At 36.4% G+C, this 26,568-nt stretch overlaps 1 protein-coding gene across 1 annotated transcript in view; it reads right to left on the bottom strand.

Moving 5' to 3' along the window:
- LOC145675552 (putative E3 ubiquitin-protein ligase RNF144A-A) overlaps positions 1-19,429 on the bottom strand; it is a gene marked incomplete at its 5' end in the record, with an annotated part of 28,369 nt that extends 8,940 nt beyond the window's left edge. Inside the window, 3 exon segments of the mRNA XM_081746054.1 lie at positions 54-406; positions 6,057-6,219; positions 18,607-19,429. Of these exon segments, the coding sequence (XP_081602180.1) occupies positions 54-406; positions 6,057-6,219; positions 18,607-19,365 (1,275 nt within the window).
- Between the last annotated feature and the right edge of the window lie 7,139 nt (positions 19,430-26,568).

Here is a 26,568-nt window from a genome sequence, read left to right on the forward strand (position 1 = left end):
TATCTGACAAATACGAACTCGTTCCATCTATATATATACTAAGTTATACTTACATCTAATGAGGCTAGGCAGTACCAACAGAACACATGTTTGCATCTCTTACACATCATCTGGGCACACCCTGCATCTTTCTCTATAGGAACATTGCACATTGGACAGCATTTAATAATATCATTATCAAAAGGAATTCCATCAAAATCAGTTCGGCCTTCTCTAGCCAAGAGTTTGTTGTTCTCATCACATGAAAGACCAGAATGCCATGGATTCTTGCAGTTTGAACAGAAATCGGTATCACACGTGGGACAATGCACACTTTGAGGAACACACTTTTCTGTTGGACAGACATCACACACTGTTTCACATCCAGCACGAGGGCACCACGTTCGATTCACGTCCAAATCCACTTCTGCTCGGGAAAAAAACAAAATAATTCATTAGAAAAAGTAACATCTTCAGAAACAAAACTCTTAAGTATTTTAATACGTGAAACGCTTAATTTATAACAACAAAACTGATAAAGAAGTTACGATACCGTACATACTGTTTCACTCGAATGCAATAAATTTCTACTACTTATAGTCTAAAATAAGCCCGGATAATTCTAAATCACAAATAAGATATTCAATATGTAAGCAGAATCAAGCGAGTCCACACTGACAAATCTTTTACTTAAGTTCTGTTTAGTTTTGGATGCTCAAATCGTACAAAAGCTAATTTCTCTTTCCCAGATTTGAAGTCCTTCAGGAAAAGCGGTAAATAATTTGACAGTATAGCCGATTATTCTCACTAAAACAGACGTTCATATAAACTAGAGCCTATCTATTTCATCTGTGGCCTCGGAAAATATCCGAAACATACTTCGGCCCCACCCCCGCCTTCCTCTGACGGAGGAAGCCCTCCCTTTGCTTAGGGAAAAGAAGTGAATGACCTCCGCTGTGTTGCCAATTTGTCATTCAATTGTTTGGTCTTGACGAGTGAAGATCGTAGGCCACTTAGAATGGCTAACAAGACAACACAGCGAAGTCTGTGAAACAATACATTGTGGCAACGCTTCCGCAACCAACAATTGAAAGAGCTCCGCTGCAGCAACTTCTCTTTCCTCTTTCGAGGGAGGTACAGGAAAACATGACAGCAGCGCCAGAAGGGGTACAGTTGAAATAGATAGTGGTCAATCCTCAGTGGATTCCGGCACTCTAACTGGAAATAAAAGGTTATGTATGATTAGAGATATTATACAGGGTGTCTCAAAACAACACCGCCAACATTTGGGAGGTGATTCCTGACATCAAGATAAGGCGAAAAGTATAGACCAACCTGGCTGCACAAATGCTGCCTTTCGGAGTTACAGGCTGCCGAAAGCCCCAGCTGGATATAAAGGTCATACGATATACTTTTCATGGTACTTGCTCTTATCACATTTTTTTTTTTTTTTTTTTTTTTAAATTATGCCTTTTAGAGCCTATTGGTACTTCTATTTTCTAATACAAAACCTAATGTTCAATCTTTCTTCCCACAACTTTTACTTTTATGCCATAAGCATGAGCTGAATGTACATAATTTCAAATAAAGTGTACGTTTCAATGATATTATCTGACTCACTTCTGATTCCTGAATAATCCTTGTACATTCAAAGCTTTTGGCTCTCTCGTGGAGCCTTATTCACAAAGGAAAAAGCAAAGAGTGAACTCACTGGGGAAGGGAGGGTGTTCCTGATGTTTCTCTGTTACTCTTAATTTTATCCTTTGTAAATAAGGCTTCAGAGAATTTGAAAAGCATGAAAGTGCAAGGATTATTCAGGAGTCACTTTGAAGTGATGATGATGATGATTTTGGAACATATTAACATACTGCCTAATGTAAGTTTTGAACTGGCAATTCTATTATCTTTCCAATCCTTTTCTTAGCTGATTTTAGTTTTTCATTTTCTTTCTTTTTTTTTTTTTTTTTTTTTTTTTTCCCTCACAGACATGTTCACATTATTAGATTCACGCTCGAAAAATGCAAAATTGATGTAGGAGTCCTAATTTCAGAGTTCTACAAAATTTAATTTAATGGTTAAACCACCAATATAGGATTCTTCATTTGTTTACTGTACAGTTGAAGTGGTGATATCGCCGTTGAACAGCAGATGGTATTGGTGAGGAAGTGAAATCCTGAAAGTGCTGTTTCAGTTGTGGATAGCTATTGGATATAAAGGATATACCATCCTATCAACAAGTTACAGTCTAAAGTGTTGTGGTTGCTGTCGTAAGAAATAACATTCAAAGCGTTGAACAGTTCGAATGGGCCAGTTTAAAATGACTGAGAGGTATTTCGTGTATCAATCTTTTATTCTGTGTAGTCGTGTAACTGCAGCATAATGGGAAAAGCAAGAGACTTTTCTCCGCGTAAAATGGAAGTTAATAAAATACTTCTGGTGGAAATAAGATATACACGGCAATACATTGCTAGTAGAGTTGGGATAAAACAAAAATCTGAGTAGAATCTCTGTTGAAATGAACAAGTGCCAAAATAGGTTGGAAAATGTGGGCGAAAACCAAAGCTATCGCTAAGAGGTATCAGAAAACTAAAAAGATTGGCTGTGGGAACAGAAGTGCAACTTCTAATCGACTTAAGCATGAAAATGGCCGAGTATGGCGCAGACATTTGGCCTGAAAGTGTTCGAAGTATTCTTTGTGCCGAGGGAATAAAAGGACATGGTCAAGAAAAACAAGAATTCTACTCTAATAATGGCAAAGAAGCACCTCGAATGGGCAAGGCCTAGAATATTGGACTGCTGACGATTGAAGAATGGTGTGTTTCAGTGATGAATCATATATATATCTTTGTGTTTGATGAATATTCACAATATATGCGACGTTAACCTGGGAGGAATTCAAGTTGGAACGTCTTTAATAAACCATGAAGCATCCTACTTCAGTCATGGTCTGGGATGTGATCTCTGTCTTCGGGCCTGGAAGACTGTATATGGTAGAGAGGACAATGAAGCACGACTAATACCTACAAGTTCTTCAAGAAGAACTGCTTTCCCAGACTGCACTCTGGTTTGATGACGTACAATTCATCTTTATGCATGATGGAGCCCCATGCCACCGTGCCAAAGCTGTGACAAAATTCTTCGAGGATAACGAAATTAGTGTTCTTCCGTGGCCAGGCACTAGTCCTGATATGAACCCGACTGAAAACTTTTGGAGCATCACGAAAGAAAAGCTAGAGAAGAAGCACATTAGAACCAAACTTCGATTGATCAAGGAGATCAAAAATTTGTGGTATCACGATGCAGAATTGAAGGCAAAATGTACTGAACACGTATATAGGATGTCATGAAGTATAAAAGACTTAATAAAGAGTAATGGATTTCATAAATATTAATCTTTGTGTGAGAGATAATTTTCTTGTAAGTATTCCATTTCATTTTTTGTTTCCAATTTGGATATACACACTTTCTAGTAATTATATTTGAATGTTACGTACACACTTCTTTTATTGGTATTGAAAAGCATGTGCCACACCCACTAGAAATTAGAACAGAGTTACAAAGTAGTAATTTGGACTAAGTTCGAACGTATTTTCTCACGTAATATTGTAAGAACAGTAAAATATTTAGAAACTGAATGCCGAGTCTAATAATTTGAACACATCTGTATTTTCGTTGACGTAAGGGGCCTATATTAGTTTTAACTGATCAGTCCGACTGAGCTAGAAATTGACTTAACCGATCGTACGATGAACTTAACTGACAGTGTGTGGAGTACCGTCAGTTAATCGAGTTCAATCCTTCAGTTCAGTTGCTTCAGTTTCATCGAAGGTTCTATGGAGTGCACTTCTAAGATTCCTGAAGTACCAAAGTTTTGGAACGTACACTTCCTCACCTCCAGTCCCAGATTTCTTGGATTCGTTCACTTTTCACAGTTCCTCCCTAAATGTCGACCGTAGGTTGTTTATTTTTATTTTTTTTAATAACAGTATCGCGTGTCGCCTGAGGTTCCAACTCTTAATTTTGTAAGTAACAGATTATGTGCCTCCCCTTTTTTATATCTATCTGCATAATACACATGTTGCATGCCCCAAAGTTTGGGATGAGCATGGTAGGCTTCAATGAAAGCCAACAATGCCTCAGTTTACTAGCTGCCATGATGACAGGACCTGAACTGATAACAGTATGTTTCTTTCAGCAAAGTATTTTAATTGCAGTCATAGTAGGAAAAAAACAGCTCAGTCCAAAATAACCGTTCTTCAGTCTAAATAAACCAAATAATCGCATGAAGAACTGACTGAACTGAAGGAATTCCTTAGTTCGCACATTTTACCTTCAGTTCTGACATTGCGATCAGGCTTTCCTTCAGGTAAACTGATAGTGTATGGGTTCCTTAATAAAGAGTTAATTTTAGCAATGTAAAGCTTGCGGAAAAGTGAGTGTGTTCTTCCGATAGCTTTGTGAATGTTCCGGTAAAAGAGATAAGCTTAAATACTACTACTAATTTTAAATACTTCAGTCATATGGTATATAATTAGAATATTACATCACTTTATCTTCGAATGACAACTGCCTCTTGTATAGTCCAGTGCTGATTTAAAAAAAAAAAAAAAAAAAAAAAAAAAAAAAAAAAAAAAAAAAAAAACGTTGATTGGAAAAAAAAAGATGTCTTACGATTTTTAATTTTCTCTGATTATAATTTCTTTCTAAATTCATTATCAACACGGAATCAATATAGGAATTTAAATGTCCAGAAAAAATATAATTCACAAATAACTTTGAAAGCATTAGAGGGTAACTATTCCAAATAAAATTCTTTTAATAGTATGGAACGGACGACTCAACTTGAGTACATCTTTCAGTAACTTACAATGACTTATGTTCTTCGCTTGAAAAAACTACTCAAATTATTAATGTAAGTTGCTTTAAGATCTATATTATGGATGAATCCAGAAACGATCTTCAGTATTAAGAAAGAATTGGATTTTAGCCTAATTACTGTTGGTATTATCAAAACAAAATATAAGAACTATGTGGATAGGATAAAATATGTGTTTAGAATTACAAAGCACTACTCCACATGAACGGATTTCTTGAGGTTGTATATAATAGCTTCTACAAAGTAGTAGTTCCTTCGTAGAACTGTCGATAATGTTATTACCCTTTCTATTCAGCACACACCCATATAAGAATTTAATTTCGATTTCTTTCTACTGTAAACTTATTTTAATTATAGCATTACACAACACTTATACACATGTAAAACTTTCATATGTCTGTATTTCTATACATGGTAGAAAATTCTTGACCTACGAACTATCAACATAATATTTCGTATTGTTTAAGGAATTTTTAAAGATTTAATACAACAGTATTACTTTATTTGGCTTTCCGTTTATGTTCTTTGGTGTGTCTGTGTGCGTGTGCCATCATGCAGATAGAAGTTTCGACAAGTACGAAATACTAAACAAAAAGAATTAACTGATTGATAATTTTTTACATATTTTATTTGTTTATGTTTGAGTTTATAGTGATGCACTATCAATGCCACACTGACCAGGTATATATGTAGCTTCTTATATCTGTACAAAGATATCAAATTAACCTCTGACGTACTCACTCAAGACAAAAGATAGATATCTTCGTACTCGTCAATAACAACGAATAAAATCAACTGCGTGAAACATTTATATTATGAAAATTTGTAATCACATTAACCCTCGTTTGGTGATTATATTTACCATAACACTCTTGTCGAACATAAGCAAACATATATACATTTAAAATATATAGTATACTAACTACAAGACTACTATTGAAAGAAAAAAAAATATTTTGGGATTTTTCATTTGCGACCAAAAAGCAAATTTCCTAAATAGGGCGGATTTCAAATTCAAAATTTAATTTTTGATGATGCACCCTACTGTCTATATCTTAGTACACTGAGTAAAAAGAGTAGGTCTTACGTTCTCTTACTGACCTACTGGTGACACCGCCATCTATCATGAAACACTTAAGAATTTGAATGGAATACTAAATTTTTAGATACCCCTACTCAAACATATATTAATAATACTTACCTCTATTTAATCTAAATTTCTTATGCTTTTCTACCAGTTCTGTAGTGACTAGACTTTCAATTTCTTTCAATGAGATCACACCCTGCTTTTCACACTGAGCGTCCGGACAGGAGATGTCGTATGCTCCTTCCTGGATTTCAAATTCCACATACGTTTTCATGCACTGAAGACGAAAGGAAGAAAAAATACGTTAAAATTACAAAACTATTACATAAACATTATTAGAATACAAACATGTTCTAAGATACTGTATCATAAATTTAAAAAAAAAAAAAAAAAAAAACTTATGATGTAGTAAATGACAAACATTATTAAATGTGTAATGGGAAGAATTCTATGCTAATATATGACAATCAGAATTATTGTTGTTTTAAACACATGATTATTTCTTATCTACAGTCCCCCCTATCTTCTCTAATAAACGAATTCTTATTTACTTCAGAATGGGTGGTATAATTTGAGTATTCTTCCGAAATACACAGTAAAGTACATCAAAGGAGAATTACTTAGTTTGTACTACACCAATTAACATAAATAGGGTACTCTGAAAAGTAGAAAAGACAATAACATACAAATTGTCATCAATGGGATTAAATATTCTTGTTTTGAACAAACGAGATGAATTAATCTCGTATTAAGAGGCATCATCATCTTTGTTCTATAATAAAACAAGAATTTTAGGAGAAAAAAAAAAGATCAAAAGATTGCGATCTTGGCCAATAATTAGTTTTTGGTTCAGGGGCCACAAAATTTTTAAACGGTCCCTAAATCAAGTTTTTGTATTTTCCACGGAATAAGCAACTCATACTTGGTTAACTGAAGTTTAGGTTCGCCTACACCATATGTAGTTAGTTCTCCAGATATAAGGCCTACAAGAATTTTTTTCATTAAATATATTGGATCTTTTGATCCAAAAAGGTGAATGTAGCAAAGCAATCAATTTGGTTTGACTTGATTTATTTATTTATGACGGCTTAAAAGAATTACATGCCAATTACAGGCAGAGTACTAAAACTACATATAGTTAAGTACAAATATTCCAAGAAGTTCAGAATACAAATAAAAAAACAAAGAGAAGGATGCAAAATCTTATTTGAAAAACTTGACAGAGAAATTAAAAGTATGAAATATATATTTAAAAATCTACAAAAGCGGAAGATATTAGAACTTTATAAGAAGAGAGCGTGGGCGTCAGCGACGTTTGAGTAACAAAATCTTACAGAACCTTAAAGTAGACTTTTTAAGTAAGCTAAAATTAGAACTCGAGACCACAATTTAAATATATCACACTGTAGTTTGTATTATAGATCACTGTAACAAATATCTACACTTGTAAATTAGATTAACTCAAACTATTACCTTAATCATAGCTTACGCAAAATTTATGCAGGTAGTGAATAGTTCTAGTTTGGAATATGGCTACCATTCTGGAATATTGGAAACAGTTGTGCCAAGTTTAAGTGTGGAAAAGAAGACTATTGCATAGTGGCATCGGCGCAAATCTGTCTTCAACGTGAGGGGGGAGCGGGTAAGACTTTTTCCATAATTTTGTTTTAAGTGATGTTCAAAATACTTCTGAAGTTGAAAAACAATGAGACTCATTACAACAGATGAATCTGATTTCTGAAATGAATCTATTGTATATTATACAACAAGGAACATAAATTTAATCTCACTGTGTGACAATCGAACACAAATCGTCATATTTCTCCCCAAAAAACGCATTTCAAATCGGCTTATTGGAGGAGACATGCCATCCCCCCTCCCCCCGGGATCTGGGCCAGTGCATACATTCCAGCACAAAGCGGCATGAGAGAGGATGTAGACATGTGCAGAAAACTACCGTTTGCTCTTTCCAATATATATCCTTACTATGAAGATACTAGATACTAATATCTAGCAGTCAATGCTAGCCAATACGATCACTGACTTGAATTCTCGTCAGCCGTAACTCCAACTTCTATAATAAATTAACCTGTCCACAGTATATTTTTAGGAAGCTATTTCCGCTCCCATTACACAAATTAAAATAGTAATATTTGTATATCTCTATGTTTGTGTTCTTATATATGTATATAGTCCAGTTGGAACGAAACTCGCACCATGAAATGTTATCTGTAGAAAGTATGCTGCTAGTAGTTTAAATGTCCTACAAACAAGATGAATGTAGTTGTGCGTGAATCACAGCCATGTTTGTAATGCCAAAACCATGCCCTACGCCTTTCATCCAGTTAAGTACCTTCGAGCGTGGCCGTACATTCGGGCATACTTGGGGTAGGGTGGCAGAACTGTTGGTCGCATTCAACGCAATGTATCAGTGGTCAGCACGATTGAAAACTGAAGATTCCAACACAAGACGTGGCCCGCAATGCAATAGGAGCACCTGGTTCCGGCGCAACTAAAAATAACAGCACCGTGGCCCTTCTTCTGAATGCATTATCACTAAAACATCCAATTACTGGGGGTAGGTTTACGTCGTTCTCGCGTTTCTCTCGCACACCTGCTTATCGCCGATAAGAATTATTTGTCTTGGACACAATACAGCTGTGACCGTGTGTATGAACATGAAGGTGACCATGAAAATTTAGTGTATGTGCGTACGAACCACACAGAAACCAGAGGTAGTACTCTGATACGGTTGATATTGAGATAGATATACATCCCGCTCGACTGCTTTCATTAAGGAAAGTATGACTAACGCGTCGCGTCATGTATTCGTGACGTAATCAATTCTGTTCTCCGATCTGATATGGACACTTTCCTGAACGCAATCTTCCAGCACGATAACGCGCGACCCTATACTGGCAGAACAACTACGCATGCTTTCTTCAGTGTATGCCTTTTACAATGGCCTCCTAGGTCTCCGGACCTATATCCATGTCCTGGATTTCGGTCAACGTCAACAATGAACATCTACAATAAGCATTGGATACTATATTCACACACGTCTTCAACACTTGCCATAGCAGCTACTTGTGTAACCGCTTGGAATGGTTACACGTCCTACTACGATTAGAACTCTGTTTTTGAACATCCTGTATGACACATTCGGAATCATCATCACTTACCATCACCACCTTGTCTACATTTTGAGCTAGCTCCATTAATTGCTACGTGTTCTTAACTAGTGTACAAGCATCTATTCGTAAGTATTCCGTTTACACGTAAAAATATGTAATTCCACATTACATACACCATGATGTACTTAAAGATATGTTATCTCCGAGTAGACTAAACAAAACTTATATTCCACTTTCATACACTTGAAATCAAATTCGAAAGCAAATAATGGAAGGATTTCCTTTAGATCTCTTATTTAAAGAAAATTTTTTGCAACATTCAGAATCCACTATGACAATAAGGCTTATTTATTGTGAAACAGATGAACCTGATAGCGGCGGAAGTTAAACAAGTGGAGGCCAGAGAACGTTCACCCTCGTGAGTAGTGTTTTGCGCAGTTACTGAAACAACCACGGAAATGAGATCTTGTTTTAGCGTCGGCCAACAACATACAGCAAACGACGAACCCAGATTCTCACTAGTGAATAGCTTCCATTAGGGTAATGGCCGAAAAGCTTCAGTACACGCTCCAAGGTAATGGAATGAACAGAGATCTCAGCTTTTACGCCTTCGCACATTATCCAATCTGCTTTCTCCTCAAAATACAGATATACTTTACTTATACAATGGGAACTTTCAGACTTTACCGTCATTAAGGAAGTATCAAACAAACTTCTAAAAATATGTGTAACAGAAGAACTCGAAGGTTCATCGTCGCACAAACTTGCAAACTGCCATTAGATAAGTCGACCAGAATTTTTAGAAATTATTTCCATAGGTCAAGTTTTACATATCTCTCTCAATGTTACGCCTTCCCAAAGTCTTCTCAACTGGTGTCTGTCTGTCTGTCTCTCTCTCTCTCTCTCATATATATATATATATATATATATATATATATATATATATATATATATATATATATATATATATATATATATATGTGTGTGTGTGTGTGTGTGTGTGTGAAAGAGAAAAAAATGAAATGAAATCTTTGAGTTTTACGTCCCACGGTTATGCCGGTTAGGCTAAAGGAGACGGTGATAATGAGAGATGAGTGAAATGGTGGAATGAAGAAAGTGGGAGGAAACGGGAGTACCCCGAGAAAACCCACGAGCACGGTGTTTGTCCACCACAAAGTTCACTTGGCGGGGGCTGGGATCGAACCCGGGACCCCAAGCACCAGAGGTGAACGCTCTACCACTGAGCCACCGCGCCCCCATGTGTGAAAGAGAGAGAGAGAGAGATGTTATGACAGACAAAATGAGATGTTATGCGATCGCAAAGTGAACGAACGCAGTACTGATTACAAAATGATGGGTCAAATCACACTTTCAATATTCCTCCGTAGCAGTAATCATTCCTATGTATTTGAAGTTCAGATGAAATGAAATGAATGAAATGAAGAAAGTAGAAGAAAACTGAGAACACCGAGAAAACCCACGCACACGGTGTTTGTCCACTACAAAACTCACTTGGCGCGAGCTGAGATAGAACCAAGGACCCCATGCACCAGAGGTGAACGCTCTACCACTAAGCCACCGCATCCCCTGCAGTTCAGATGAGTAAAGGAATCTTCATGAGCCTAGTTCGACAAGACCACCCCCTTCTTTTAGACCCAGTACCTCTAAAACCAAGAAACTGATAATGATTCTTTAACCTTTTAACGTCCTACGATTGTCCTTTAGACTAACGGAGACGGGTGATCGATTAGTGAATGAATATGGGAAAAAAAAGTGATATAAACGGAAACGAACGAAAATATAAATGGAAACAGGAGAACCCCAACGCAACTCATGGGCACGGTACTATTGACAAATTCACAGGGCCTGAGATCGAACCATGGGTCACTCACACCAGGCTGGTACCCTACTGCTGAGCCGGCGTGTGCCCCGTAAAGGAAGATTGGGATTAAATACATCAATTGTTGCGAGATAATCATCCCCAACGAAATGTTTCCCTCCCATTCCAGTATATCCTTTCGAAAAAGACGGTCAAAGTGTTCCAATATTGTCACAGGCAGCACCAAGGCCTAGAGCAATGGTTCTCAACCTAATTTCTATCGCGACCCCCATTTTATCATATCCTCTTGCTGGTGACCCTTTATAATATCTGGCTTCTAATTTCTTGTATATAATGGATACAGTAATTTCCCTAAAAGCCTAAACCAAACTTGGTAAGTTCATTCATATTACAAATATCGAATCCGATCCGTCATACTGTTTCAAAATGAAGGCCGTTTGAAACTTAAAATTTCAATTGTCCCTTAATTTTGGGTCATATGATAAAAAAAAAAAAAAAAAAATAAGTGATTTATAATTTTGGTTAAAAAAAATTATTAGTTGTTAAATAGTTATTTAGTATTTTAAATGACTTGATAAAGTGTGAAACAAAGATTGAACCGGACATTGCTGCACTAGTGAAATCACACGGTGTTAAGATATTCCGCTTATTTTCGCGACCCTCGGGTTGAGAAACCCTGGCTTAAGAGTATAGAAATGAAATGTCATTAATCCTGTCAGCTCTTAATATGGTTTCCAGCTGTGAAAAGGCGTAACCCTTTTACACCTCTCCCTCCATTACTTAAGATCAAAATGCATATTGATACGGTCCAAGTATTTTGCAAGGAAACAATGCTTGCATTTCTCTTCCCCTTTCGTGGTTACAACCCTGTCGACCACGAGACCAAGACCAGACATTTAACCTCCCATTCAACGTACTGACTTTTAAAACTCTGAATGACGATTTACCATACACCGTCAAAATGTTATATGTCAAGGTAACGCCCATATGGTAGTATTGATTTTATCTCCTTGCAATAGTAATAAATGTCTCATTTGTCTGCACACGGCGTTACACATCCTAAGCAATTACCTGATACTGGATCAGCTGTTATGAAAAGTGAAATTTTGCACTCTATGATTTTATCCATTCACCTGGTTAAGTGGCGGATTTAGCCCGGGGCTGGGGGGTCTAGCCCTCCCCCAGTTTTTTGAATGACAGAAATATAATTTAAGCTATTATTTATATATTTTGAAAGTTTATAGAAAACTCATGGTATACCTATCATAGTCTGGGTTCTGGCTCTCCCCCTCCAGGGTATGGATTCGATGTATTTTATTACACAGATTCCAAATTTCGAAACTCTAAGACGATTGACCTGTGTTAATTTTGTTGTATGGGCAAAAAAAAAAATGCATCCTCTCTATCCAAAATCGCTCAAATGTTACGAAATTTCGGTTTCGAAATTTGGAACTCTATGTAACAAAATACATCGAATCCGTGCCTTGCTGTCCGGTGCACAGTTTTTTTTTTTTTTTTTGTGTGTGTGTGTGTGTGTTATTAGTATTTTTACTTGTTTAAATGACTTCCCTCGCGCTATTTAGTTCAGAAACTCTCATCCTCTGTTTCTCGAGTTATCGCTTAATTTCATCAGCTAAATATTAGATAATTTGCACTTTTCCATTGTTATTAATCTATATATATAAAAGAGAACGTACAATTCTTTGTCCGCTCATCACGCTAATACGGCTGAACCAATTTCTTTCATTTTTGGGGGGTTATTAGGATTTGGACCCTAGATGGTTTTTATCATATCACTTTAATTTTTAATTACCAGTGTCTTGAGATAATTGACCATTCAAGTGTCCATAACGTACAAATCCTTTGTTATTAGTTCATCATAGGTAAAAATAAACGTATTTATATGCAACCCGCATGACCGTGTCACTCGGCGGGTTAACATAAATGACAGGCGATATACAGCGGAAAATAGCTTGAATCTTCTGTTTAAAATTTTTTAATTGATTTGCTTATTTTTACAGACACTTTTACAATATGCCAGCACCGGGATGACCGCAGCGAAGCGGGGCGGGTTAACATAAATGACAGGCGATATAATGTTAAGATTTACTGCAATCTTCTATGGTTTTTATCATATCACTTGAAAGCGAAAAAGTAAAAATTATCTAAGTAACAAAGTTTATTGCGTTCCGGGGTGACCGCAGCGAAGCGGGGTGAACGCTGCTAGTTAATGTATGGAATATTAATTACAATTACTGTGTTCTGTCTGGGTACTATCATGCGTCTCGGGTGTCAGATGTCAAAATAAATAAAACCGAACAACTACATTGCTTCTGGCGATCCTGTATGTAGAATCTTGTGATGCTTAGGCTTGCAACGAAGACCTTAGGTGGACGAACATACATCTTCGCTTCTACTTCATATTAATTACAAGTTTTAGCTTATGCATAGAGATTAAAGTTGTAGACAACCAAGAATTTTGACTGAAACTGAGTTGACTTGATTTTAGTTTAGCGTCCCTTTCAGCAGCAAGGCTATATGAGACGTGGACCTATTGATTAACGTGGAATCCGAACCGCATGAGCTCTCGCCGGGAATCGAGCCTGGGCCTCCCACGCCAAAGGCGCGTATGCTAACCGCTTAGCCACGAAGGAGCTCTTGACTCAAACTGAATTCTTTTCTCTTCCATAGTGACAGAACACACAACACACATTTTATGCTGTCAAGGTTTCATATTATTTATATTATATATATAAAATCAAGTCAACATTTAGTAAAACATGAGATATATGTTTCTTTTTATGTACAAATTGTAAAAGTAAACTACCCGAAATTCCATCTGGGTCAAGGTTTATTCTTAGAATAAGTGAAACATTCAAAATAAATGACTTTCTCGTTACAGTACAATTGTATAAAACCAGCAACTCACGATTGTTTCTATACAGTGAACCAAAGTTTCTACTATTTTCACATTTAACATCCACTTTTTTTAAAAAAATATATATACATACATACTTCAGGATTCTTTGGATTCGTGTTTTCATGAGGTTTTATTTTCCCTTTCTTTCTAATGATGACTATAGCATGTGACAATGATACCAACACGTACTCATTTCTACTACTGAAAGGTAGTCTTCTGTCAAGAATTGATATCTACCAACTTGATCCCAATAAACAATTGGCACTAGTTTCACATTAATTTTATGCCCTTAGTAATCGCTATATTTTGTCAGCAGTACAGGTCATCGAAAACCGGAAAATTTTCCACACAAGAAGGTTCCTTGCTATGGTTTATTTGGTATTTCATTACATTTTCTGACAATTTCAAACAATATTACGATCATATACTTTTCAAAGTTTCTTTACGCACATCCTAAAATCATCTATCGTGCGTATGCAATATCTAACACTGATTTTAACGAATATTTCTAAGTCATATTATTCCCTCTACATACAAAGGATTGCTTATCATTCCTGGTTCTGAATATCTAGTAACAAAAATGTTACAGTGTCACTTGGAACAAGGATTTATGAAAGTTGCATTTCTTATACGCTTGAAGATCCTTTCTCTAAGCAAGTAAAAGTCGAAACAACCAAGTGTTACTTCACTTTCTCTTTACTCTGTTGTTTCGGTGAAACGGGATCTCACTCGCTTATCAAGCCTATACAGTACAGTAACTTCCCAAAAGTTTTCACATATTCGGTGTAGTTTCAAATACTTCTAGCTAAAACAGATGAGTTCTTCTCTTGTAAAATATTCTCAAAAATTCGCTTTGGCGATTGTAGAATCGTAAAGAGTATGCACAATTCATTCATTAAAGTGATAGTTAATTAATTTATTAAAGTAGTAGTTAATTAGTACGTAAGGGAATGTTTAAATAATATGAAATTTTTTAGGAAAAAAAAACATAAAATGTACCTTTTGTATCAGGGAACACTAAATATAATTATTACCCGAAATGGAAAGAGCTAAGATAATAATGATATTATAAGTCGTACATTATTTATCTGCTTTATTTTAGTGGTGAAATGTCCTTCAGTTTCCACCATCTGGTTGTACCAGAATTGAATTCAGCTATGATTAGCTATTAATAAATTTCGGTCTATTGTAAGTTAATCATAAGTAACAGTAAAGGGGGGGGGGGAGGTTGCTTTTTACTCTTTTTTTATAATTTAATTTTGTATTAATGAAATATGTGGACTTAGAGGTAGCCATCATTTTGTTATTTGATCTGTATATTTTATTACATTTAATTTATTATTGTACTTTTATCTTGAATTATTTGAGATTATTTATAGTGGTATTATTAGTATATTGCGTAAGAGTGGACAAAGGAATTCGGCAAATATTTCCTCCGCCTGTTTATCAAAAACATGTCCTTTTGTTATTATATACGTACTAACGTGCCCAGTGAGGGTTTCAACGCCCCGGTATTTTGACCGTGTAAAGATAGTATAATCATCAGTCCTTTAATTCTGGACTTGTATAACAGGTCAGGCTAGTAGAAGACTGGTCTTTATTTGAAATGTTGAATTTTACTTTTGAGTGAAAAGGATTTAAATGTTTTAAAAAGGCGATAAGACCCTGTAGGTCTTTAATTTCCGATGCTACGAATGTTACTAAATGGATTTACTACGACTGTAAGTTAATAATTCTATAAGAAATCTAGTTCTCTCATAAAACTGATATTGTTCGGAAACAGGTTAGAAAGCCACTGCAATAATTATTTACAATTTGTTTATTAGAAAGTAAACGTCCCTTTCTCTCTCATCACTTCAAATATTGATATTCAGAGAAATTACAGTTTTAAATGACTTACAGAAAATCGGATTCTCTTCGGTAACAAAAGCTATACAGAACTGAATTTACAATTAGTTTGATAAAAATCTGCTCTTAGCCATAAAACAGAACTTCAATGATATATGTTCCATTCCAAATAACTCTTTCTGGCAAACCATACTCCATTTTCTTATGGTACTTCTGACTACTTCCTTTTCAATTTATTTCTACAAATTTACTATATCATCATGAATTCCTTGCATTTATTATCCGTTGTGGTCCATTTGAAATGCATCTACTCTTTCGCAATTAAGTTTACGGATTTTCTTGTTTAATTCTAGGAAAATGTAGAATAAATTATACTGTATTTTCGAGGCTAACATATTTTTCAATCCATTTTTTACGTGTTAATGTGTTTTAATCTAAATTTACTATTTATTCAATAAGCAGATTCAAAATTACACTATTACTTTATAGTTATTATATATACACATTGCTTAAACAAAACTAACTACGTAAATGAATGAACCAAAACTATTAAAAAAGTTGGTTACTTTGCAAAATTAAGCCTCAAATATAATACAGACTATCTGAAAACTGTTAATTGTAAAAAACTCCATAAAATAACCAAATTTGCTATCACAGCTGATTAATTTATTCACATAGTTGTTCTGTTCTGTTCTGTAACATGACTGTTAGGGTAATCAAATGTAGGAGGCTCAGGTGGGCAGGTCATGTAGCCAGAATGGAAGAAAGTAGGAACGCTTTCAGTTTTAACTGGAAATCCAATCAGAAAATGATTATTCGTAAGACCTAGGCGCAGATGGGAGAGCAATATTAAGATGGATCTCGCAGAAATAGGAATCCAAAGTAGAAACTGGATCCAGTTGGCTGAAAACAGAAGTCAATGGAAAGCTTTTGTGAACGCGACATTGAACCTCCGAGTTTCATAGGCCATGGAGTTCGTTAGCAGTTTTGTTTAAATGATTGAGCATTCACGTAACGAAACGGATAAATAGTGAACTTAAAACTTTTCAATATATAGGCCTATATTAATTATAATAATGTTAATACATGTAACTTCTTTTACAGACTACCGCATGGAGGTGGAGGTGGTTTGCACACAGATTTGAAACTTGAATAACATTACAATGCGAATATAACTAGGACTTTAAAATGGAGTTTAAAATTAAAGAAAAGAAATCCAGACAGAGCCCTCCAGCAAAACAACTAAAGCAGATAAAGCATTTAAATGAATGGCTACCTCAACAGATGTACTTTACCCAATTCATATTTAACTCCTATACTGAAATTTCTCCTGGAAGGGAAATAGAACAGACCTGTGACTTTCTTTCTACGGCAGTGGCGCTCACAAGGGGGAAAGGTTCGGGTTTTAATCTCCCCTTGAACAAGATATTATGCTTAAGATTCACAGCACGAAGATATGTATATAAAGATCTGAAATGATATGGAGAAGCCTGAACTCCTCCATGATGAAATTCTGCGTACGCCACTGTTCTATGGCGTTAAAAAAGAAAAACGAAGGCTTATTGCTGCAGAAAAAGTAGCTTGCCACTGCATTCTGTTTTATGCCCTGACTGTTCCATGTGCCATTCTGTTAGGCACATTCTCTAAGACAATTTATATTGTTTTCTTACTCTGCGGTTTATTCAAAACTTTTTCTGGGCTCTCTCTCTGACTAGAGCTTTATGCGTTCCACCCCTTTCGCACAATTAAAGACATTGTACTTTTTATGACTGGCTTTTAATACTACTACCACTACCACCACCACTAATAATAACAATAATAATAATAATAATGTCCTCTATGATCTCAGAATTAAGCAAACATTAATTCAAGACTGCTTTATACATCAATATAATCATAATGAAAACCGGTAATGTTAACTTATACGACGAAGAGGAAGGTATACGCCCACTTTATACATACTGACAAAGACTTTTTTTTTATGTCAAAATCCTCGAAGATGATCAATAAACTATTTTAAAAGAAATTTATCAGAAATGTATTTTAATGATGATATATCATAATTTTTGACAAATTAATTCGCGCTACTTACATTGAGTTTTAATATTTGTAAGGAGGGAGGGTTAAAAACATTACAAGAACTGGAAAATTACTAAAACTATTCTATACAATAGTAATATCTAGTATCAAGGGAAGTCTTCTGCTCCCGAATGACCCATCCCTTCAGTGGTGCCTTGGTTGAGAGTATACACTAATCATCTCAAAGTTAATTGAGTACCCGTGTAGTGCCCACCTAAGACCAAAATCCGGAAGATTCTTTTAAAAAGTTTTTTTTTTTTCCTGAAGAGACAAACAAGCAAACATCACAACAAAACAAAAACATATGTAAAGAATTTAATCATTTTATTCACCTGCGTGCTTAGAAAATATGTCTGTCAAGGACACTTGTAAACAAAAAGTAGTTGTTATTTCCTACGTGGCAATCAATCATAACAAAGATAAAAACTCGTGTCGGGAAAAAAAATGTCTGAAGAGCTGGGTTCACTCATCATCCCTCAGAAATCTGTACAAGGCTTCTAGCTACGAGGCATCAAGCGAAAATAATATGCAAATTTGATTTGGAAACTTAAAATCAGTACACGAATTTAACTCAAGGCCGTCATCAACTGTCCAGTATGTGGATTCTTAAGAGGAAAGGCGGAGGGGGAAACAAACCAATCTGTTTTTTCCATGAACACCAATATTAAACATTAAGGTCAGTAAGAATTACGAAACACTAATGGATTTCTTAAAATACCAGTTACTTAGCATAAAAACCTCCTGTTCAATGTGACAAACATTTGTGATTATTTCAAAATGAATACAATAATCAATAAAAAATATTGAATAAATAAATGATTAAAAAAAAAAAAAAAAACTCACCTCTCGACAGAAAGCACATCCACATTCCTGTATGTCGAATGTATCTTTGAAAGGAACATCGACGAGACATAATTTGCACAGGATAGTTGTTGCATTCTTCTCAGCTGATGGGTCCATATTTAGAGAATACCGAGAAGATGCCATACTAAGGAGACTGTTGCATCTTGAGCACATGCGAGAAGACGCAGGTACACGAAGTCGATTCACTGGTTTCATAGGCTCCAAAAGAGCTTGTCCTTCGGCTAAAAGCATGTTCCTGGACGAGGCTGCCCTAAGGAGAGATCGAGAGGGAGCAGCCGAAAGCTTCGATGAGGAAGAGGCTGACCGGATCACTGCTAGACTGGACAATGCCAAAACTGTCTCGCACTTACGGATGGCTAATTCACGTCCAGAATCTGGTTGGGCCAAACTAGTACAACTAGCGTCCCTCTTCATATTGCTGGGCAATGATGGCCCAAGGAGTCCAGGATCAGCGGGACTAGGAGCTGCTCCAGAACTGCCTCGGTTCCCCATGTCGCCCCGGGACCGAGAGCGCTTCAAGAGTGTGCGAAGACTTGGCATCAGATCGATGCTGGTTGTGCGCGAGATCCAGCCGGACACTTGCTGCGTGGGCGTGGCCCGCTCGACGGCGCCGTAGGACGCTACGTCACAAGGGCGCTGAGGGGTTAGAGGAAGCTCCTCCGGCACGCGCTCGAAACGCACGCGGCTTCCCTGTTGTCGACGGCAGCTGCTCAACTCACTGCTGAGATGACCCGTCATCACGTGGGTCAGGTGGAAAACACACAACCCACGGAGAACTTAGACACGGGTCACCAACACTTGCCTGCAAAGAAAAGAAAAAAGCGTTCATTACACCTAGCACTAAATAGATAACATAATAAAAAGTTTATTTTCCATTCAACTCATTTTCAATAACACTTTCTTATTCATTTCTACAATATGGAACACACTGAGACTACGGAAAGTATATACAAACAAGAGTGAAATTAAAAAAAAAAAAAAAAAAATGTAAAATCACAATGCAATGAAAAACTCTTAATACTGTTTTAAAAATTAACACGTCAATATAATTTTGGGTCAATATCGTGTTTTACTTGAATCAACGATCATTCCACTAGCTTCACCGTCAACATAGACACACACACAATATATTCTTAATATAAACACATTACTGAGTGAAATAAGCTAATTGGTTGAACGAGGATGTGGGAAGACTCCTGAAGAACTCCGTGAAAAGCCACGGACACCTACTACAAACTCACATGGTTTGGAATCAAACCAGGAACCCTTTGCAATAAAGTAAGCGTTCTACCACTGAGTCAGTGCCCTCATAAATACATTATTGTTTATATTAATGCCAACTTGTTCCTCCGATGATAATGTTGGTAGTCTGTCTAATTTACTAGGTCACTGTCTTCTCGAGAACGTGGTAACAGGAACTGTGGAGGGCGGGGAAGGGGGAAGCAGAGGAGATTGCATAACAGTCTAAGCTGAATAATTACTCACTATTCGAATCGTAAGAGTACAAATGATCAATACGTTCTGTGTTATCTGGGTACTTGCCTGATTAAATTGAGATCCGTAAAAATATACGGGAAAGGTGTCCGTCCGACCTATCATGAGTACGAGAAAGATTTATCATATAGTCACTTTCGTACGAAAGATTTAAAAAAATATGAAGTACATAAAAAAAAGAATCTTTGCACGTTTAATATATGTACAATAAATAAAAACTGGCTAGAAAATTACTTAAGACCTACAGAATATCACACACGAAAGTCATGTTTTCTATGATATATCGGTACCTCGTCAATCAGAACTTTTCCTTCTACGGTGAGCTGTGTTTCACATAATATTAAGTATGTGTATTGTGAAATATATATATAAGTAACAATACGGGGCAGTGGTAGAGCAGTTTTCTTGGAGAGGGTCCCTGGTTCGATCTCATGACAAGTACGTCAGTTTCCTTCCTCACTATCATTCCACCATCATTTCACTTTAGTCAGCCTTCTTTAGCCTAAAGGGCATAATTGTGGCGCGTAAAACGAGAAATTTCATATAATTCATTTTAACTTCCACTATATGTACTGTCACATCTTTACTAACTATCCCAGCTCGTGAAGTGCCCCTCCGCGGCCAAGAAACTAAAGCACAGTAGCTAATGCACGTGATTTCTGTGCGTATGATCCCGATAACGGAACAAAGCTTGATATAAAACAAAGTAGTGGTTTGGATACTTTAAATAAATAGTACGGTACGCCCTGTCTTATGGCGCAACCTTTGTGCTGAAATGGGATTGTTATACACCAATCAAAATAATCGGGCACGGTGGCTCAGTAGTAGAGCGTTTACCTCTGGTGGATGGGGTCCTTAATACGATCCCAGCTCGCCCCAAGGAAGCTTTATTTTGGACAAACAGCGTGCGCGTCGGTCTACTTGGGGTTCTCCCGTTTTCTTTCACTTTATTCATTTCACAAGTCTTCAGTTATCAAAAAAAAAAAAAATGAAATGAAATGAAATCAGAGTTTTACGTCCCACGATTATGCCGGTTAGGCTAAAGGAGACGGTGAGGATGAGTAATGAATGAAATGGTGGAATGAAGAAAGTGGGAGGAAACAGGAGAACCCCGAGGAAACCCACACACACGGTATTTGTCCACCACAAAGTTCACTTGGCGGGGGCTGGGATCGAACCCGGGACCTCAAGCACCAGAGGTGAACGCTCTACCACTGAGCCACCGCGGCCCCCCTCTTCAGTTATCATCGTCTCCTTTAGCCTAGCCGACATAAGTGTGGCACGTAAAACTTAAAAGATTTCATGTCATTATTTTCCAATCCTTATCAAGTAAATCCAGTAAACAGGCTGAGAACTACAATAAAGGCAGATAACATCGATTACAGGTTAAGTCTTCGCTACCTTCTCCCTCCCCCTACAAAAAAAAAAAAAAAAAAAACAGTACATAATTTGAAATCAAAACATAAAAAATTTACGAAGTGCTTCACATAATAATCTGCACAGCGCTACTAAATGAAATAACAGTTACCTTCACCACCTTTGCTACAGGGCAGAAATTTCAGCCAGACTACTCTGACGTCAAGCTGCAAAACCCGGATTTCTGCCCCATAATAAAAGGTTTGAAAACTTTTACGTTTACTTAAAAGCATCTTGCAGATAGGCCTATTATCTGGATCATTTTGTGTTTTATGTCCTTCACTGTCTCAAGTTATTTACCAAAACTCAATAAACTGTTCGGGAGGGGGGGGTTAAAGAATGGGGAATGTAGCAGAGACCCTTAAGACAACATTTACTTCTTATATTTTGTTTCAAAAATTTACGGAAACAATTGGAACTAAAGAAAGATGGAAAAGGTCCAAAATACTTCTGCTACAAGTAAGGTAAATTTATGCATTAATTTGAAGGCGACACTAACTTAGCTTAGCAGGAGGTCAGCTAATTTTAATTGAAGGTTAAATTTCCACCTTCCCCTTCCGAAAGGTCAAAGAAACAGGTTACGTTCCCTTGATAAACAATTCGTGCATAAAAACACCACGAAACATAAACACAAAACCACTGCCAAGAAATGTTTAAAAACACTTCTTCACACAAAATTCGCAATCCATTACAGTAATATATAACAATCAAAGTACCAACACTATCACAGAAATCTTCACTGAGAAACTATACACAAGTCTTATGATCAACATATACGATGGGCAAACTTCCTTTCACTCCCTCTCCTCTAGAACACTACCAGAATTATCGAATAAAAAGCTATTCTGTTTGGAATGTAACATTAAGCATGGTAAGTACAATGTCATCATTACCAAATCACTTGTCATACTGAAAAGCGTCTCTATTGTCCCCTTTTATGTAAAAACTCCCCTTGATGTCATCCTTGAACTGCAATCCTAGTAGTATTGCTTACGAAACGAGACATTCCTCGAGTCTAGTGGGCAACACTGGCTCACCAAAGTCTTACAAGCTACACTCATGTCCAAAATTATAGTCGCATGTCTATAAATATGTTGTGGTAGGAATATAATTTGATAACAAATTCGCCTGGAATTTCTTATAGTGTTAGTATGTGTATAATCTGAAAAGACATGTATGGGGCAAATTACGTCAAAAGAGCAGTAAATAAGAACAATAAAACTAAAATAAAACTTCCTTGTCCATTTAGCAACATTTTGTTTTCCTCATTCTAATTTTCGTTTTTATGATACTCTTCCCATGAAATTTACTACAAATATATATTTTCCGATTATACACATAGTATCAGTATTAAAAGTACCCTGCAAAATCATTATCGAATTATATTCTTAAAAGAAGACAGTTATAGATATGCGACATGCGACAATCATTTTGGACATGCGTGTACATTCGCGAAATGTCCTCCCGGTATTCGTGTAAAATTGATTCAAATGCGCCGCAACCCAATGAGTATTGTATTATTTTTAGCGGCCCATACCGGTAATTTGCATATTTATGGGCCTTCATATATATATATATATATATATATATATATATATATCTCAGGAATTCAATCAAACATTACTATAACGCTCGGACACAAAATTGCTTTTAGTTTCTTTAGATGTAACTGAGAATGAACGTGGGCATATACAGACAAATTGGATCCAGTACTGCTTCTCTGACATGTTATCCACCTTGAATTCAATTTCCGGTTTTTCAAATAGGTTCAAGTGATACATCAAATTCATGTATAATTTTCCCAGAAATTGATTGGTGTAGTGAATGTTACCATAACTTGTACAGTTTGCACGGTATTTCATGTTAAATGTCACTTCACGAATATTGATTGAACCAAATAGAAAGTTAAGCAATTGATAGAGTTGATCACGAACAATTCTTTTTTTTTTTTTTTTTTTTTCCAACGTCCATTTCTATTTCAACAAACCTTTCCAGATTAAGTTTAGTACACCAAAAGCATCTCTCATAACTAACTATGGTCTATGCAACCAGGAGGTTCAAATGCCGCGTTCACAAAAGCTCTCCACCGCCGTCCTTAGCCGACTGGATCCAACCCCTATTTTATACTCATACTGCTGAGAGATTCATCTTAATATTATCCTCCCATCTGCGCCTAGGTCTTCCTAATAGAAGTTTTCCTATTGGATTTTCAGTAAAAACTTTGAAAGCTATCCTACATCTCTTACGAAACAGAAAATGTTCAAAAGGAAAAGAGGGGGGAAGGAAATACAATGCTGAACTGCAGAATAATGGCTCGCAGCCAACAGGACCTTTATCTAAAGTTGAGATCATTCCTATATTGGAAGAACCTACTGTGGGATTCATTTTACTCTCAGGAAAATAAGCCTGGTTATCATTCGTGTCTATGGCAACGCTTAGATTACTTAAGCCATTAAATAACCGACAAGACCACAATACAAGGTCAGGCATAACTAAACTACATGCTGTGCCACTTCAGTTTTCGAACTTCTATTTCGTATTCTTTCTTGCGGTCTCCATCCATGCATGGAATAACCTACTACTCAACACAAAACAGTCACCTTAATAAGTCAATACAACAATCACTACATACTTTATATCTTTTAGCTTAGAAGAACCTGGTGACAAAATGTGTTATTATATTCCTTTACTTTTCCATTTAAAATCAAATTTTGATCTCTGAAATTTAAGTATCCTCTTGTTTATTTCTAATTTTTGTTAATGGTCCACTAGCTGAACCTGCGCTCTCTACTCAGCGCCATCATTCTGATATGACCATGAATTTCCTTACAGTTTCCTCGTTATATCTGTGCATGTCTGTTTACACACAAGTGAAGGACAGGACGACTTGCAAAGGGAGTGAATTACTATAAACAAACATATAACTGTAGCTTTTAATGTATAGAAGTTGGGCTGACTTTGTGGCAAACTTGGAGAAGTGACGGATGACGTCAAATGGATTTTTCCCATTATAAATCCATATCAGTCCAAGTACGCCTCATTGCAGCTTTTGAGAGCTTTGAAGTTGCAAGCATAGGTTTTGCCATTCAGATTTACCCAAAGTGCCTGCAATATCTGTCAACCCGCTCTGCGTAGCCCCTGTACTGGTTGCCTAACACAAGGATATGAACCTTATCTTTGCCCTAGCGACAATGATAATCTTATGGCTCAAAACGACCCATTAAATGTTGATTACAACAATAATGACACTTTTCTTTTATTAAAAAACTTGAATAAGAACTGGCAGGTCCGCACAAAGTTTGAAATAGACCAGTGAAAACAGCAGCATGTTTTTAGAGCTTCTGGTTTCAGGTATCTCATTGTAAAAAGGAATTGGTCATAAACATATAGGGCTAAACCTAATTTGTGCATCTCTAGTTTATGTTATATGTATATCTGAAAGAGTAATAAATTAATAGAATACATACAGTACTACAATCTGATGGCGGCAGGACCTTCCATACCTGGATGTTAAGCTAGTTCTTTCCGTTTGAACCTGTCTCCCTTACATCTATTTTAAGAACATGGACGCAATGCAGTAATGACCTCTCTGTCTCTCTCTCTCTCGTTCCTAACAAATGGAAACCTTAATTGCCCTGTGACAACTTCAAATGACTATCTTCTGGACATACTGTCTGCTAAATGTCCTTGAAATTAACCAATATATCAGAAACAAACGAATAAAAACAAGATACATATACGACAGCAGTCAAGTCTAATCTACAAGGTATCCAACTATCGAAACTAAACCAAGATGGCATTGATTTCACGAATAGATAAATAATTACATAAGTAAACTTCAGTAAACTGATACAATGCGAAAATTTTCCACTTGATTTCGAAAATCATCAACATCATAGGTATTCTGCCATTATTGGCAGGTCACCTGCTGTAACTGAGAAGCTCTCTTGCCCCACAGTCTTCCACCAACCTATTCACGTACGATTTCTGTTTTGATATCGACCATTAACTGTAGTCTCCTTCGTCCTCTCTCTTTCCTGCCATCATACTCTCTAAAACATCCCTCATGAAAGGTATTTTAAAATACAAGCTAAAGGATAGAGACATATTACAAGATAATTTGCTCCACAGTAGAGCTTTATATATGAAGCGAAAATTGACAAGAACTCAAAAGATTCTTACAAAATTATACGGTGTTCAAGTACCGAGCCCTCACCTCTTGTGGCACGGATCTCTTAGTTCAATCCTGGATTATCGAGTCTAGGATAGATAACTTTATATCTGTGTACTAATTCTAATGTTTTCTAGTTTTCTCTTACATTCCTATTTTTACAATTCTTCCATAATCATCTATTTGCGTTAATCATCCATTCTCTTAGTTTGCAAATATAACAATGGGCCATTAAGCTAAATATTTAATATCCATTAAAAAAAAACTTACGGATCGTACAACTTAGCCTCCTCAGCCTTTCCTTTTACCTAGGTATTTTCTAACCATTATTTTATGTTGGTTATATTACACGTCTTTTGAACGCAACAACTAGAGTACGGAAGTTTACATGCAAAATCTCGGTCACAAAGATGCAAAGTTTTGGCTAAAATGAGCAAATTTCAAATGTACCTTCAACTGTAGTGCAGTTTGTATAATGAATGCCGCCTTCTACATATGATGGCTCGTGCTATACATAAGTCATTGTCTATTCATACGGAAAGGAAACTTCAGGAAAACACCTCCGATAACTAAATGGCGAACCAGAACCTTCATTTCAAACTGACAGTCGCTTGTCAACTGCACGTGGAGTCTTAGTTGCCACAACTCCAAACGCTCTTCTCTTGTTCTTACATTGCCTGGCATCTGTTTCATATTAGACATAGTATTGGGGAGAAACTACAGATACAGGGGGTGTCACGACGTTGCAACCCCATAAATACAGTCAAAAGAGGGATGGAGGGAGGAAGGGATGCTGTTGTAAGAACTCAGCATGAGAACTTGAAAGAAATTTGTGGAACCGCACTCATGTTAAGTGAACG

This window comes from Thermobia domestica, chromosome 18 (assembly GCF_964235325.1).
Source record: "Thermobia domestica chromosome 18, izTheDome1.hap1.1, whole genome shotgun sequence".
Taxonomy (NCBI): Eukaryota; Metazoa; Arthropoda; class Insecta; order Zygentoma; family Lepismatidae; genus Thermobia; species Thermobia domestica.